The sequence below is a fragment of the Salarias fasciatus genome, chromosome 4 (genome assembly GCF_902148845.1).
Source record: "Salarias fasciatus chromosome 4, fSalaFa1.1, whole genome shotgun sequence".
NCBI classification, from domain to species: Eukaryota; Metazoa; Chordata; class Actinopteri; order Blenniiformes; family Blenniidae; genus Salarias; species Salarias fasciatus.
The window spans coordinates 2784165-2797962 of record NC_043748.1 but is presented as its reverse complement, the minus strand read 5'-3'; the positions used below and the strand labels follow the sequence as shown (position 1 = coordinate 2797962).

Below are 13798 nucleotides of genomic sequence, written 5' to 3'. Positions count from 1 at the left end.
TTTAAGACACTCACACACACACACACACACACACACACACACACTAGACTGATGCCCACTGTCTTGTTGTGCTCACATTAAAAGCCAGGGGGCGCCATGTAAACACTCTTCAACAGTGGAGACATACAGAAAGATTCATGAGAACATTTCAGAAGTTTTAAGCCATCAGGAGGATCACAGTTTGGTAAAATGAGGAGGTTTTCTCACTTTTTTCCTCTCTTTAAAGAGCTACTTTAGTTCAAAGACTAAAATTTTAGGAGGTAAAATCAGGTTTACATGAGGGGGAGTCGGGACACTTAGATGTAGGTGTTTATTTTGGGCTATTCATGAGTAAACGTGTGAAATCAGTGAAAGAGAATAGCCTCGCCAACAGCTGTGAATGAGCTCTCCGACAGTAATCTGTCTTTAACAAGCTGCAGTGGTCAATCACTGTGGGCTTCATGTTACGCAGACTAATCGATACCAGCAGAGATCAATGGCAAGCTCCATTTCCCTTTTTTGTAAGGCGCCAATCGAAATCCAATTATGAAGGCCTGTTTGCGAATTGTTTTTTATTGTATAATGTGAAATTTCAAAATGAAAACCTGACACACGGAGTGAGAGGAACCAGAGCACATATGAGGGCAGGAAATGGAGGGATTGTTCCCAAAGCAGCAGGAAAGATGAGAGTTGGACGCCTTGGTTCAATGTAAAAAAAAAAACCTACAGGCAGCAGCGGCGTGGAGACAGATGTGGAAGGACTGCGGCGGTCCGACGGCTGCGCCCGGCACACGTCTGCTGCCCTCCACTTCCATTAGCCCCCGGAGGTCAAGGTCAACGGCAGCGTCAAGCATCTGAGTGCCGCTCGATAGCCTCGCGGCGGCCGCCCCTTTCCCCTCCGCTTTCATAACCGCAGCCCACCAGGACCCCGCAGACGGCGAGCGAAGCCGCCCGCAAACGCCCACGCCGTCTCCACATGCGCCCTCACACACAGCGAGGCCTCCTGCCTGCGCAGCATGGCCACAACACACACACACACAACACACTGTCAAAAGCTTGTTTTTGTCTCAGTTTTACCAGATAACAAAAACTGAACAGTCGTCAGAAGCCTCTAAATATCAGTACTTGATTACTTATTGCACAGGAAGTGGCGTGGGTCAGTCTCAGGCCTGAGAGGCCTGATCTAATACTGTAACAGTGGGAAATAGTATAAAACCTGCCAATAATGGATTAATTCTGTCCTTTTTTATGCAATAAAGCCCATAATGTGATAAATTTCCAATAGTGCAGTGAGCTATTACATCCTTTCAAAATGTTTAAACTGCAGCAAATAATGTCATAATATATAAATATGGCTCAATTTATTGAAAATTAAAGAATTTAAAGCTCTGATGTATTTATTTGATTCAAACAGAGGAAAGGCTGGAATGATTTCAAGCAAATGCAAAGACAATCTGGCAAACAAAAGGTGAGTGAGTGTGGAGTTAGACCAATCAGAGATGAGGTGCAGGTGTGACGGTGGGAAAACAGGAAGTGAAGCCTGAGACCATGTGCTCGGTGAGCACAAAATAAAACAGGAAGTGTGATCACAGCAGGAAACTCTCGCACCTTCACTTGATGAAACACTTTGCCGCCTGAACAGTTATGAAAAACTCATTAAAGAAAATAAATAAATCAGCAGCTGAGATAGACAGACGACATGCAGACAGCAGTGGAGAGAGCTTCTGAAAGGAAACTGAAGAGAAAACACACTGTTTTCATTTCAGAACAGTTTTGTGTTTTAAATCATTGTACAACATGATTTCTAACCGACGTGATTCAAATTATAAGTAAAGCATATTAGGAAATATCTATCAGGAGAGTTTTATGATTAAAAAACACACAACTAAATGCATTAAAATGGAGGAAAAAAAGCTTCAATAGATATCACAGAAGAAGATTGGTCTAATAAGAGGGAAACACGCCACTCGATCACCAAGTCAGCCTCAGAAGTTGCTTATTTGTCTACTTTCGTAAAATCCTTGAAGAAAATGTTCCACGGAATAACAACTATCTTTTAACCATCAAAGGGTGAATGGCTTAAAAAATGAGAAAAACTTCTTAATGGAAAAACGAACTCATGAACTCAAGACTCCAAGAAGCACAAGTGGGAAAAAAAAGTGGAGGAAGTGGACTGTATACACGACTGGAAGGACAATATTTTACTGGAGGCTTACGTAATATAAATGCAGAATGAATCTCAAGGTTGAAAAAAAAGAACATGTAATGCCAGCAACCAGCTTTGTTTTCTACTTTTACAGTAACAATCAGCTACTAGTCAAAGATAGACTATTTGAAACTTTATTTCCAACACTGTCAGGCAGGTAGAGTGTGATTCTTGGTAAGTATTTCAGAGAAAAGCCTCACATTTCTTTCTGGACTGCTGAGAAAAAGTCCAGATAGATGAGCTGAAATGACCACCGTGACAGCTCAAATATACAACAGTGATTTTCACCTTCGTCTGGCATCAGGAACCTTCCTGTTTAATGTTCAGCAGCATTTTTCTGTGTGGGGGAAATTTTTCCCAAAGCTGTGTCTTTAAAAATCTGTCTTTTCTGCATGGAACAGACATTGCATACTTTATTTTATCTGAAAATTGCAGTCGGTGTTCAGTTACTTTTATTGATAATCGTTGTGATACTGAAACCTATCAATGAAAATTGAAGAAATTCATAGATTGCAACTAGTTGATGCATTTTTTTTGGCCTTTTTTCAGAGCAGAATTAAAAAGAACTTCAGTGTTCTGCAGAAATGATGCTGGAAATAAGTGTAACTTCCTTCATGTGCTGTGTCCATTTGCCTCATATTGATCAAGCTTGTCAGACATAAAGCCTACAGACCAACAACGACAAACCAGAGACTCCAATCTCCTTCACAGATTAACTTACGAAGAGAAAAATTACAAAGAAAACTAGAAGTAACAGCTATGTGTGTCTTATTTACTGCGGGGAACTGTTTTTAAGGGTGGCAGTCATGTTAAAAAAAAAAAAAAAAAAGCATCACCAAATCCTTAGGGTGAATTTGAACAGTTGAAGAGAGGATTTCACAAGTTTTTGCAGATCTGGACAACTGAAAAAGGACATTTTTCTAGGACAGAAACTCAAAAATGATTCTTCTCCAGTTGAAAAATTATCATGTAAATGGAGCCTTAGTTGCAAACAAATAATGAAGGGTATTGATGAAAATGAAAAATGATTTAAAAAGGACTTACAATGAAATTATACTAATTTCTCTCCTTCAGTGTAAAATGTCAATTCTTGGATAAGAGACAGTGCCTTAAATGTTGATATACTCATATTTCTTTGCACTTTAAGAAATGGGTGATATTCAGTTAATCAAAATTGTATTTCCATAGCTCTTCACAAAAGCCAAGGGTATTCAAAGTGCTTCACACCAAAGCCATTAAAACAAAACAAGAAAATGGTACATAAAACAGAAGACAGGTTTCTGAGGCCGACATAAAGAGGATTACAGTAGTCCAGTCTGGAAAAGACAAAAACATGGATTGTCTTCTCCAGATCCCGCCAGCTGAGAAATGGCTTCACTTTAGCCAGGAGACAGCTGAAAAAAGCTCGTCCTCACTGCTTTACATCATCAATACAGTCCAGCAACGTAATAAGTGCAGTGCTTTCATTGAGCCTCTTGTCCAAATATACCTGCAAATCGTCAGCATAAAAGCGAAAAGCTTTTTTCTTTTTTTTTTTTTTTCAAACTGAACCCAGGGGTAGGATATATAAAGAGAACAGAACAGGGCCGAGGACAGAACCCTGAGGTACCCCACAAGGGAGGGAAGCACATGAAGAGCATGAAGAAAAAGAACAATGTGTTCCTTCCAAGAAGCCCATACAGCCAGAGTTTCGTTCTCTTAGTCCACGGTGATAAAGAAAGAAGAATCCAGGAAGCCCAGTGTGGTCTGTGGGGAGGAACATACCAGGACTATAAGTGGACTCTGTGAGGGAACGCTGTCTCTGTCCAGACTGGTCTGTGATGTCAGGAGAGTGATAAGAGCGATAACAGCTGGAGTGGTCTGCCAGGCCTCCTGTCTGCGCCGGGAGTTTTCTCCTCAGTCACGCCGCTTCCCATCATGCACTCAGTCAGACGCCGCAGCCGACGCCACCATCGCTCACGGTGTGAGAGAAGTGAGATCTCGCCGCCGCACGGCAGCGGCTCTTAGTTACAAATCAATCACACCAGGTCATGACCCCGGCGTGCAAAACGGCATGTAAATATAGAGCCGTCCGCAGTGAGCCGACGTATATCAATACACAATGGAAGACCAGACTCAAACCAGAAAGACAACGTCCATATATCCTTCTCCATGTTAAATAACTAACAAAATACGGAAATTATCTTATAAATTCAAGCCAGTCGGGCTGCAGTAGTAGAGAAATAAGAGCCAGCTGTCCTACATGGAGCGCTCCCAGGTAAACTGGCTTAATGTGATGCACTCACGGAGCCCCACGGCGTCCGAGTGGCGGCTGCACACCGAAACCTGTTCCCGTGCATTTCAATCACAGTCTGAATCTTAATGCGAAGAACGAGCCGGAGTATTTCCTACTTCGCTCGTCTGGCGTTAATCGAGCAGCTACATTTAGAGCTTCCGGCGCGGCGAGGTTACAGCGTGCCGAAACACGCAGACGCACGGCGGTGTGATGACAGGTGGCGGACGGGTTTGTTTCTCCTCCGGGCGCCACAGAAGTCACACCTCAGGTGAGATCGCTCTGTCACACCTTCACCCTGCGACTTCCAGCAGCCTCAGGAACATTTGCATTTATAGATGCCTCAGTCTGAAGTTCTGCCAGACAGGCGGGCGGAAACCCGGAGAGAGAGAGAGAGGGAGAGAGAGAGAGAGAGAGAGAGAGAAAGCAGAGAAAAAAGAGTCAACAGTTTCTGAACTGTCTCTTCTCACCTGCGTGACGTGAGTGACCTTCTCGGTGACGTTCTGCGTTCGATCTTTGATCTTGCTGGGCGCGATGATCTCGATCTCGGTGGGTGACGGCGGTCTGGTCCGCTCCGAGCCGAAGGTGAGGGTCACCTGAGGGATTCGGCCGAGGGTCCGGTGTCTCATGAGGTCTGAGTCCGAGGTGGAGTTCAAAGCGCTGGGCTTCAGATCTGCAACGTCACAAATAAAGAATTCAGTGAACGTGCTGCTTCAACATGTATTCATAAAGTGTAGCATAAAGTGGTAAACATCGAGTCTCTAGCAGTGAAAATACTGCTACAGGGTCTGTAAGGGTTCATCAGATTAAAGTGTGATAGGTAATAAAACCATTTAAACATTTAAATATTAATAAAAACAACCTAAAGCCAATCCTGAACCATACCACTGAGCCAATGCAGAGATTTCAAAGGCAGATAAAACCACAAACACCTGCAGGTCATTTATCATCGTCCACATCTTCCATGCAGTCGTTCAATGTGGCCGGTTACCGTCTGCCTCGCAGACAACGAAAATGATATGAAATGTGACAGAGAGGCCACCGTGATACCTGCATCCTGCTTAAAAAACATAGTCTCATCAGGAAATATATTTCCTCTGAGATTAGAGGGGATCAGATGTGTGGTAATGTCCAATTTTAACATAAATAAACCACCAAATCCCATCTCACACATACATGCATGCATGCATACACACAGACACACACAAACACACACACACTGGTTCTTGTGTCTCTGCTGGAATAACCATCAGGCAGATGCAGATGCTCAGAAAAGAGTCCTCTTAGAGATCTGACATCTCACAGAATCCATCTCCCTTATCTGTGATAGGCAAGGTGGGATTTATAATCAAAGCACGGGGGGGGGGGGGGGGGGGGGGGGGGGGGGGGGGGGGGGGTTGAAAGTCTGAAAAAATCAGGGTAGATCTGATTAGATGGGGAAAAAACCCTCAGTGAGGATAAAACCATATTGATTTGCCTGAATACAGAGCAAAGCTTGACCTCTGACTTTCATTAAAGATCCAGATGAGCAGAGCAGCACCAACCTATAAAGCCACGTTTTACTTGACCTGAAAGTCCAGACATGTTTTAAAAAGTTGTCTGAAACTGTGAAAGCATGAGTCAACCATTAACAAGAATTGACTTTCATTGTGAAAATACAGGAATCGGAGGTGGCAGCTCTTCTTCTTCATTCTGAGGGAGACTGCAGAGGGGATTTCCAGATGTGAATCATGCGATAGCGAAGGTCAGAGGTCATGTTGGAGACTCACTGCTGTTGGTTCGGGGGTCTCCGGGCCGGCTGCTCCACTCCCCCCTCATGCCGTCGATGTCGTCCAGCGAGGAGGCGCGCCGGAGGCTGCGCACGCTGTCTCTGGAGCAGCTCCGCGGTAACGGGAAGGCCGCGCCCGGGTCCAGGCGCTCCGTCAGCAGGGAGCGCCGTTTGGCGGAGGACTGCGCCGCCGGGGAGGGGGGGTCCAGGTCCTGCTCGATCAGGGCCTCCGTCTCCGACTGCACGCAGCTCTCCTTGGACGGGATTCGAAACTCTTTCAGAGGGACGTCCTCGCTGTTTGGCTGGGAGCAAGAAGACATCGCTCTGAGTCTCATGAGAGAGGACGAACACATGCGGATGTCTGACATTTCTCTGAAATGAGATCAAGACGCGATAAAGTCGATAAAGGATGTGTGGTTTTCGCAGTTCTAGGTGCAACAGAATTCAACTGCGAGACAGGAAATGATCTAATCTTGCCTACAAACATGTTTTTTGCAGTTTCAGCATCACACCAAAAGAGTCTCTTTGCCTCAGAGTTTCTTTCCTTACATTTCACACTATTTGAGACCGTTCTTATACAGCTCTTAGAATAAATTGTATGAGGAGACATAAGCTAACTTTTCTTCAGTGACTGGCGCGTGTATTTTTAGTGAAAACGGTACACATTGGTTGTGACAATAACGTCAGAATTTGTCTCAATCCACTGCAACTCTGAAGCATCTGCAGGCCAAACAGTAAAATGTGTACAATTATGTGCATAAAGTTTCAGAGAAATGTAAGAAAGCCATCAAAGGTGTCTGTGTATGTGTACAGAAGAGATTCAAAACTGAATAAAGTAAATTAGCCAACTAGACCAAGGCCGTCCACTCTTTTAATACCACTTCCAGTCACATGATGGTTGAATGTTTTTGTAGATGCTATCCCCTTGACTAATCTGGCTCATCTCAGTAAACACTGAGTGACTCAGGTGTTCAGTTGATGGTATTGATCAGTAGAGCCCAGGGTGTGGCTCACTGATGCTCCGTCGTGTTGAATCAACCTTCACTGTGTTTGTTGGAGTAACAAGAGGCCACATGTGGCTTTAAAATAGTCACTTGTGATTTATTTGAATTATTTGAGCTGGATTGGATCATTTCTTTGGCAGAGAAGAGAGAACGCTGGTGTAAATGGTGTGTTTTAGTTCGAGGCACCGCACATTTTTCAGCAGGCTGCCTGAGGTATTGAACAATAAGGCCGGCGAAAGAACATCTTCCAAACTCTACAGGCTGCGAGGACCGTGAGAAAATGGCTGAAAAGCTCCAGCAGCACAAAGAGAAGATTGAATCATTGCATGAAATACATGAAAGTCTGGACTTTACTGACTCTGCAAGCAGCTCCTGCACATGGAGCAAATGTGAATGGACAGAAACAGATTGCTTTGCGTGGGATAACATCTGATACTGAGCGTCCCACCATGGACCTGGCTGCAACGCTTTCATGGATTTGTCCCAATGTGACTCAAATAGCCAACTCTGGGTAAAGGAATTGAATCATTCTTTTGCCTTTTAGCCCTGAATACGTGGCTTCTCTGATAAAGTTCAGTGACAACTGCAACTTCTTTTGGAACTGCGACGTTTCAAACCCGAAAGAGTTCATCAACAACATCACTGGATCCAGACGGCGCCATGCGTCATGCCCTTGGAATAAATGGTTCAACCGGGAGCGTGACGATAGGCACCAAGGACAGCGGTGGCAACAGGGAGACGGCTGACATTTCTGATCATCAATTTGTTTTCATTTGACGTCTTCGTCTCAGCTGGAGTAAAACGGGGTTGATTAGAGAACACCATATTGATGAAAACACACGTGCGTTCACTCAAACACCAGCTCTGCCTTCAGCTCCTGTCAGCGACCTTGTAGATAACTTCAGCTCTAACGTTATAAACATCAGAGCTAAAGTAGGAGGAAGGCCCCACGGAGGAATGTTGCTCTGGTAAAAGCTCACAGGTAGGGAAAAACTAAGCTCCGTGTTTATTACGACATCTATAAAGAAACACTTCAAATATACAACTGGCTAATCCCTCAGTATGAGTCTCTGATTCGGCTCTCTTCAAAGAGAGTTTTCTATTAGCTCTCAAGACAAAACCCTAAATGACATTTATGTGAGCAGTGACACATCTGGAGTTTCAGTTTTAGTTTGACTGGATCTCCGTGCTGCTTTACACAAAGCTCACCTCAACATACCGCTTGAAAAAGACTTGAAAAATCATTGGGAATTTCTGGTTTGACTTCTTGTCTTTAAAGCTTTGAATGATTTCTCTCTTAAATACATCTAACATTTACTAATAGAATAAGAAACCATCCAGGCTCCTGAGGTTAGGAGAAGGATTTTCCACCTTCACGTTCATGTCTTCTTTTGGCCCTTCTCTCAAATGATCGCTTTGAGAGTCCAAAATGTGGACGTCAGAGGACTGCAGCTGTTCCTTCTTCTTCTTTGAATCAGGCAGAATAGACGCATCTCTGGCGTAATCCTGTCAACCAAATGTTCTTGAGCTGTAAACAGACAGCTGAGTCCAGACCCGAGGAGTTCGCTCTACTTATGGACAAAGACTCTTTAGATAAGAAGCTAAACATCTTCCAGGACAGATAAACGAGTCCACTTTACCTGATTCGGTTACTTTGAGATGCCTCCTTAATGAATAACTGAATATATGCCTGATGAATGCTAATCCATAAATATCCGCTGGCCTCTCCTTCCAGGCCCTGCCTGCTGCCGTCTGCATGTTTTCTCAGTTGTTTTGTTTCTGGTTCTTCTCATTGTCATTACTTCTTGCATCTGGCTTTTGCACGGAGGCAGGAAAAAGAGCTATTAAAGCATCTTCCAAACTAAATGAGTCTATAAAGTGACTCACAAAGTGCTGAAGCTCTGCTAGTGTGCTACAGCAACACTAAAACACTAATAATACTACGTCTATATTATTTTTTCAGTAACAAAACAGTTATTCCTTACTGTCTGGTAGTTTAAGGATGTGATTAGTAACTATATCCAATTGAAAACTCCGAGGAAGTTTTCTGATTTTAAAAGCAGAGCTTTCATTTAACTCTGAGATGATCCTCTGAGAACAGAAGACCTGCACACGCTGCGATTCCTGACACGCCCCCCCATCTGGTGGTGTTGGTCTGCACTCACCTGCAGGTAGTCCACCACCACCCCTTCAAACTGGTCCTTGGAGAGTGAAGGTCGTCTCATGGACCGCAGCACCGGCAGCCTCATCTTCAACCTGCGATTCTGACCTGAGAAGAGACAACTCAGTAAATCATCCACACGTAAAGCAAATGAGTTTTTTTTTTCTTTTAAAATGTTTAAGGCTTTACAGTAAATCCATCCTTGAGCAACTCTCTGCCTGAGGCCAGACTTCTTGAGCGAAGGGTCGATGAGCTCCTTGAAGTCCAGGATGAACATGATCACGCTGCCTTCTTCATTTTTCACAGGGACAATGTCCACGAGGCACGGTCTGCAGGTCCCTGTGAACAGAAAGAAAGACGCATAAACAGAGAGGAGAGGGGCAAAAGGAATTGAACCAGAGACCGCTTGAACTGCAGACAAATACTGCACCTCTCAGCCACACCCTGACACTCAAGGGATTCAAAGTTAACCTAATTGACGACCCAAATAGAACTACAACTACTCAAAACGATGTGTGTGGTTCTATTTGGGTTTCAAATCTCAGGTTTGGATTACGAATTAATGACCTCAAATAAAGATCGTGGCTTTGGTAACCAAGTCAGCGTGGGCGCACAGCCACAGTGAGGACAGAAACTTAATTTAAGTTGTCGTCAAATCAGATCCGCTTATAAAGTGTTTTTACCCATGATGGAAGCACAAAAGCGTCCGAACAACGACAAATAGATGAATTTATTCCCATTATTAAAAGTGTGCAAAACGTGCGACTGGACATGAATCAATAGATTAATTTACGTGTCACATATCATGAATTGCGGTGAGACTAGGTTGTAATGTCACAGCCACGAGACCTCATAACCTTATAAAAGTAGGTTGCTTAAACACCTGTGCTGTGCTGCTTTCCCTGTCCTGCAGTTTATCACTCTGCTTCTGTCCCTGCTATGCATTGCAATTAATATTTATAAGCACTTCTTACAAAAAACAAAAAAAACCCCTGAAAAATCACTTCAACATGAATGCTTGTGCACGTGGGGTAAAAAATAAACTCATTATAGTTACAAATGCATGTTGTAAAAATAGAAATTAAAGGGACAAGATTTACTATTTCAGATACTTTTATTATCAGAAATCGTGGGACAAGCAGCATATGAACAATTTGAATATAAATTAAAATATGTGGAACAAGACAGTAAACTTCTAGGTAATAAAATAATCATGCATATGAATTAAGACATTTGCTTTCACCTGCCCTCTCCGTGTTAGTTTTAATTATTGCCAATAGGCATAAATTTCACACACATTTGAGATAAAACAAACAACAAAAGATAGAGGTATTTTGTTAAGTTGGACAAGCAGCATAAGAACAATATGAACACAACATTCTTTTCACAAGACCTGACAACTAGAGTCTCTCTAAAAACCCAGTTTGGTTGTGTTTTTTGATCGTTTAGCTTGTTAGATATTACAGACTGTTCCACCAGTCACATTCTTGGTGAAATAGACCCACGCCAGACAACTACCACCTTCTTTTGCCATCTGAGGAAAAAAAACATATGAGAAGATCAATAAGAGATCATTTGCATCGTACATTACCAAACTGTCTTGATATGTAGGCCATTTGGCATTTGTCTTCATTTTCACTCACCTTCTCTCGTCCAATGAGGACACTGCTTCCTCAGGAACCCTCAACTGGCAGTAAACACTTCCCAGTCCGTGATCGTCGGTCCACATGTGTCCGCTCACCCGTTCCTACCCTCCGAATAGGTCCGTTACAGGCACCCATACTTCTGAGTTTAAAGTCAAAATTCTGAGATAAAGTCAGAATTTAAGATTTCTTTCCCCTAATCCTCTTCTGTACTTGTGAGTCCTGTGCTTTCCTCTACAGAGCCTCCATGTTCTCCCTGTGCATGCGTGGCTTTCTCCGAGTACTCTCTCCCACATTCCAGAATCAATAACACACAACTGAGTCTCTGTGTTGGACTGAAGACCAGTTCACACTCTTCATCTGGATACAGAGATGTATGGATAAATGTAAACAATGGAAAAAAAGAAGAAGAGGAGCAGCTTCAATTGAAACACAAAAGGCGATGCCTTGTTTCTACACCTTCTTCACCCTTCTTTTCTTTTGATTCCTGTTACATGATCCTAGTTGTTGAATTGACGGGTCAGAGGTCACGTTGGAGAAAACTACAAAATACAGAGAGAGAAGGAGGAGGAGGAGGAGGAGGATGAGGAGGAAGTTAAAAGGAGGGATGCATTTCAAACACTTGAATCTAAAAAAAGGATGAATGAGGAACACTTCCATCAGGTCCAACTTCACTTTGCAATCAGTGTGGTCCAAAGTAGAAATCAGAGAGAGGGTCAATCACACTCACACACACACACACACACACACACACACACACACACACATTCACATACACAGTGCAGAGGACTACACACCCCACACACAGAGCCTGCATTCAACAGTATTTTCAAAAACTTGAAAAAAAAAAAACCTCAATCTGGATTCTAAAAATGGCAGCACGATGCTTTCGCTTGCTCTGGTCTCGTGCTTAAACCCCCCTTTCCTTTTAGCGGGGAGCGCACAGTGGGAAACAGGAGACAAAACAAATGGACGGGAGCTGGCACATTGATCACATTTCCATGACAACAGCAGCGCAGACTGCATGTGTCATGACCAAATGGCTGGAGGAACACGCATGTCCGCCGACGGCCGAGGACTCTCGCCGCGGCTGGATTCATACTGAGAGGCAGCGATGAGCCGGGTGTGTTTAAATCATGTTTTGTCGAGGAAAAATCTGAGCTCCAGGATTCCGTGGTGGCGTGTGTGTGTGTGCGTGTGTCAGCTGCCACATCCTGTTTCACACACCTTAGTCCTTCTTCCCTTCATTCATGTCACCGATGTCAAACTCGTTTATTTAATCACTTTTCACTGGGATCTAAGAGAGAGGACGGCGTGATGAGGAGCTCTGCCTCTGATTTAGAGTGAAAAAAGTGGGAGGAAAATCAGAAAATATTCACAATCAGTGAAACTTGTGCAAAAAATATCGTGAGCGACCTGAGACGAAATCCTCCGAAACACAAAAGTAACTAAACACTTTTGCATTTGCTGCATTCAGATGATCAAAAAAAGTAATCAGTTTCACACATTGCAGTTATTTTAATCAGACTTACAGACTGATTTTATGTGACTAGTTTCTCTGTGAGGACTCGTTAAAAATGATCATTCTAATCAACGCAGAGACTCGGTGCATGCACACTCAGTTCCTGTAACACATTAATGTCCCTGTCAGCACAGCTTTCTCAGCATTAACTTGAAAATGTGTAATAAAAACTGACGTCCAAGTTAAAGAGCATCTTCCTCCCACTAACTGATTCAACAGCAGTCCAGCTGGGCCGTCTGTCAAAACGAAACTTTTCTGAAAATAAAAGTGATTACACAAACATGAATTTCTGGCTGATTGACCCACAGCAATGGGATCGTTTTTTTAAATTCCAGATTGCTTTTCCTTCTTCTCCGGAGGTCTTGTGTCTGTCAATGAAATGTCTTTCTTTTACATCCGCAGGTACACGTCCTCCCTGTACAGGGGGTACCGTTCATTTCTCAGAGTATCAGACGGATCCAGCTCCATTATCCTTCAGGTCACCACAGCCCTCGCTTTGGGCGACACGGAAAAAAAAAATGAACGCGATACAGATGGAATGAGCAGTTTTCTCTCATTCTTTTGCTGTGACGTGATTTAAAACCTTCCTTATAACACTGAGACATGTTGTCCAGGTGACATTATGTTGTAGATTTGATTGAAGATGTTATTACATTTTTTTAATTAAGTGTTAAATGTGAAGAATCGTGATGGTAGTTTGATCCCATTCAGAGAGGCCTGGTGTTTCCTACCTTCCTTGGAGTAGTAGAGGATCTCCACCTTGCGCTCCTCACTGCCCAGCAGGGCCTGACCCAGCTGGGCCAGGGCGCTCTTCATGGTGCCCGGGCCCACCAGGAACTGGCAGGTGCAGGGCTGCTGCATGATCTCCGCCCGGGTGTAGCCGAACATCTGGCAGAAGCCCTCATTGCAGTAGATGATGCCGCAGTTCTTCATGCGGGCGTTGGCGATCAGAAACTTGCGATCTGGAGGGCGGGGAAAAAAAACCCAACCGTGTGGTTTTTCTGTGTTTCGGCATTGATTTACAAATGTTCAGTGTATTTACAACATATTTACAACAACGCGGCTCGTCTACATGTTAAAGACCTCATCATTCTGTACATCTGGAGAGGCCAGACACTTTGATCTATTCCCCTCCTCTTCACTCCACACAATCAGCCGAAGTGGAAGTAATGAAGTCCTTTTCCATGGCGCGGCGGCTATTTGTGTCCCCATTGTGTCCCGGCGGAGCGGGAAGGAGCAGGTG

General features: G+C 43.8%; 1 protein-coding gene across 2 annotated transcripts in view; it reads right to left on the bottom strand.

Moving 5' to 3' along the window:
• The window catches only part of kcnh6a (potassium voltage-gated channel, subfamily H (eag-related), member 6a), a 30103-nt gene that overhangs the window by 12491 nt on the left and 3814 nt on the right, over positions 1–13798 (bottom strand). For both annotated transcript variants that reach the window (XM_030089979.1, XM_030089980.1), the window contains exons 2-6: positions 13287–13517; positions 9580–9729; positions 9395–9498; positions 6227–6527; positions 4928–5130 (exon numbers count right to left, since the gene is read on the bottom strand). In XM_030089979.1, coding sequence (XP_029945839.1) covers positions 4928–5130; positions 6227–6527; positions 9395–9498; positions 9580–9729; positions 13287–13517 — 989 coding nt within the window. The remainder of the gene's footprint in view (positions 1–4927; positions 5131–6226; positions 6528–9394; positions 9499–9579; positions 9730–13286; positions 13518–13798) is intronic.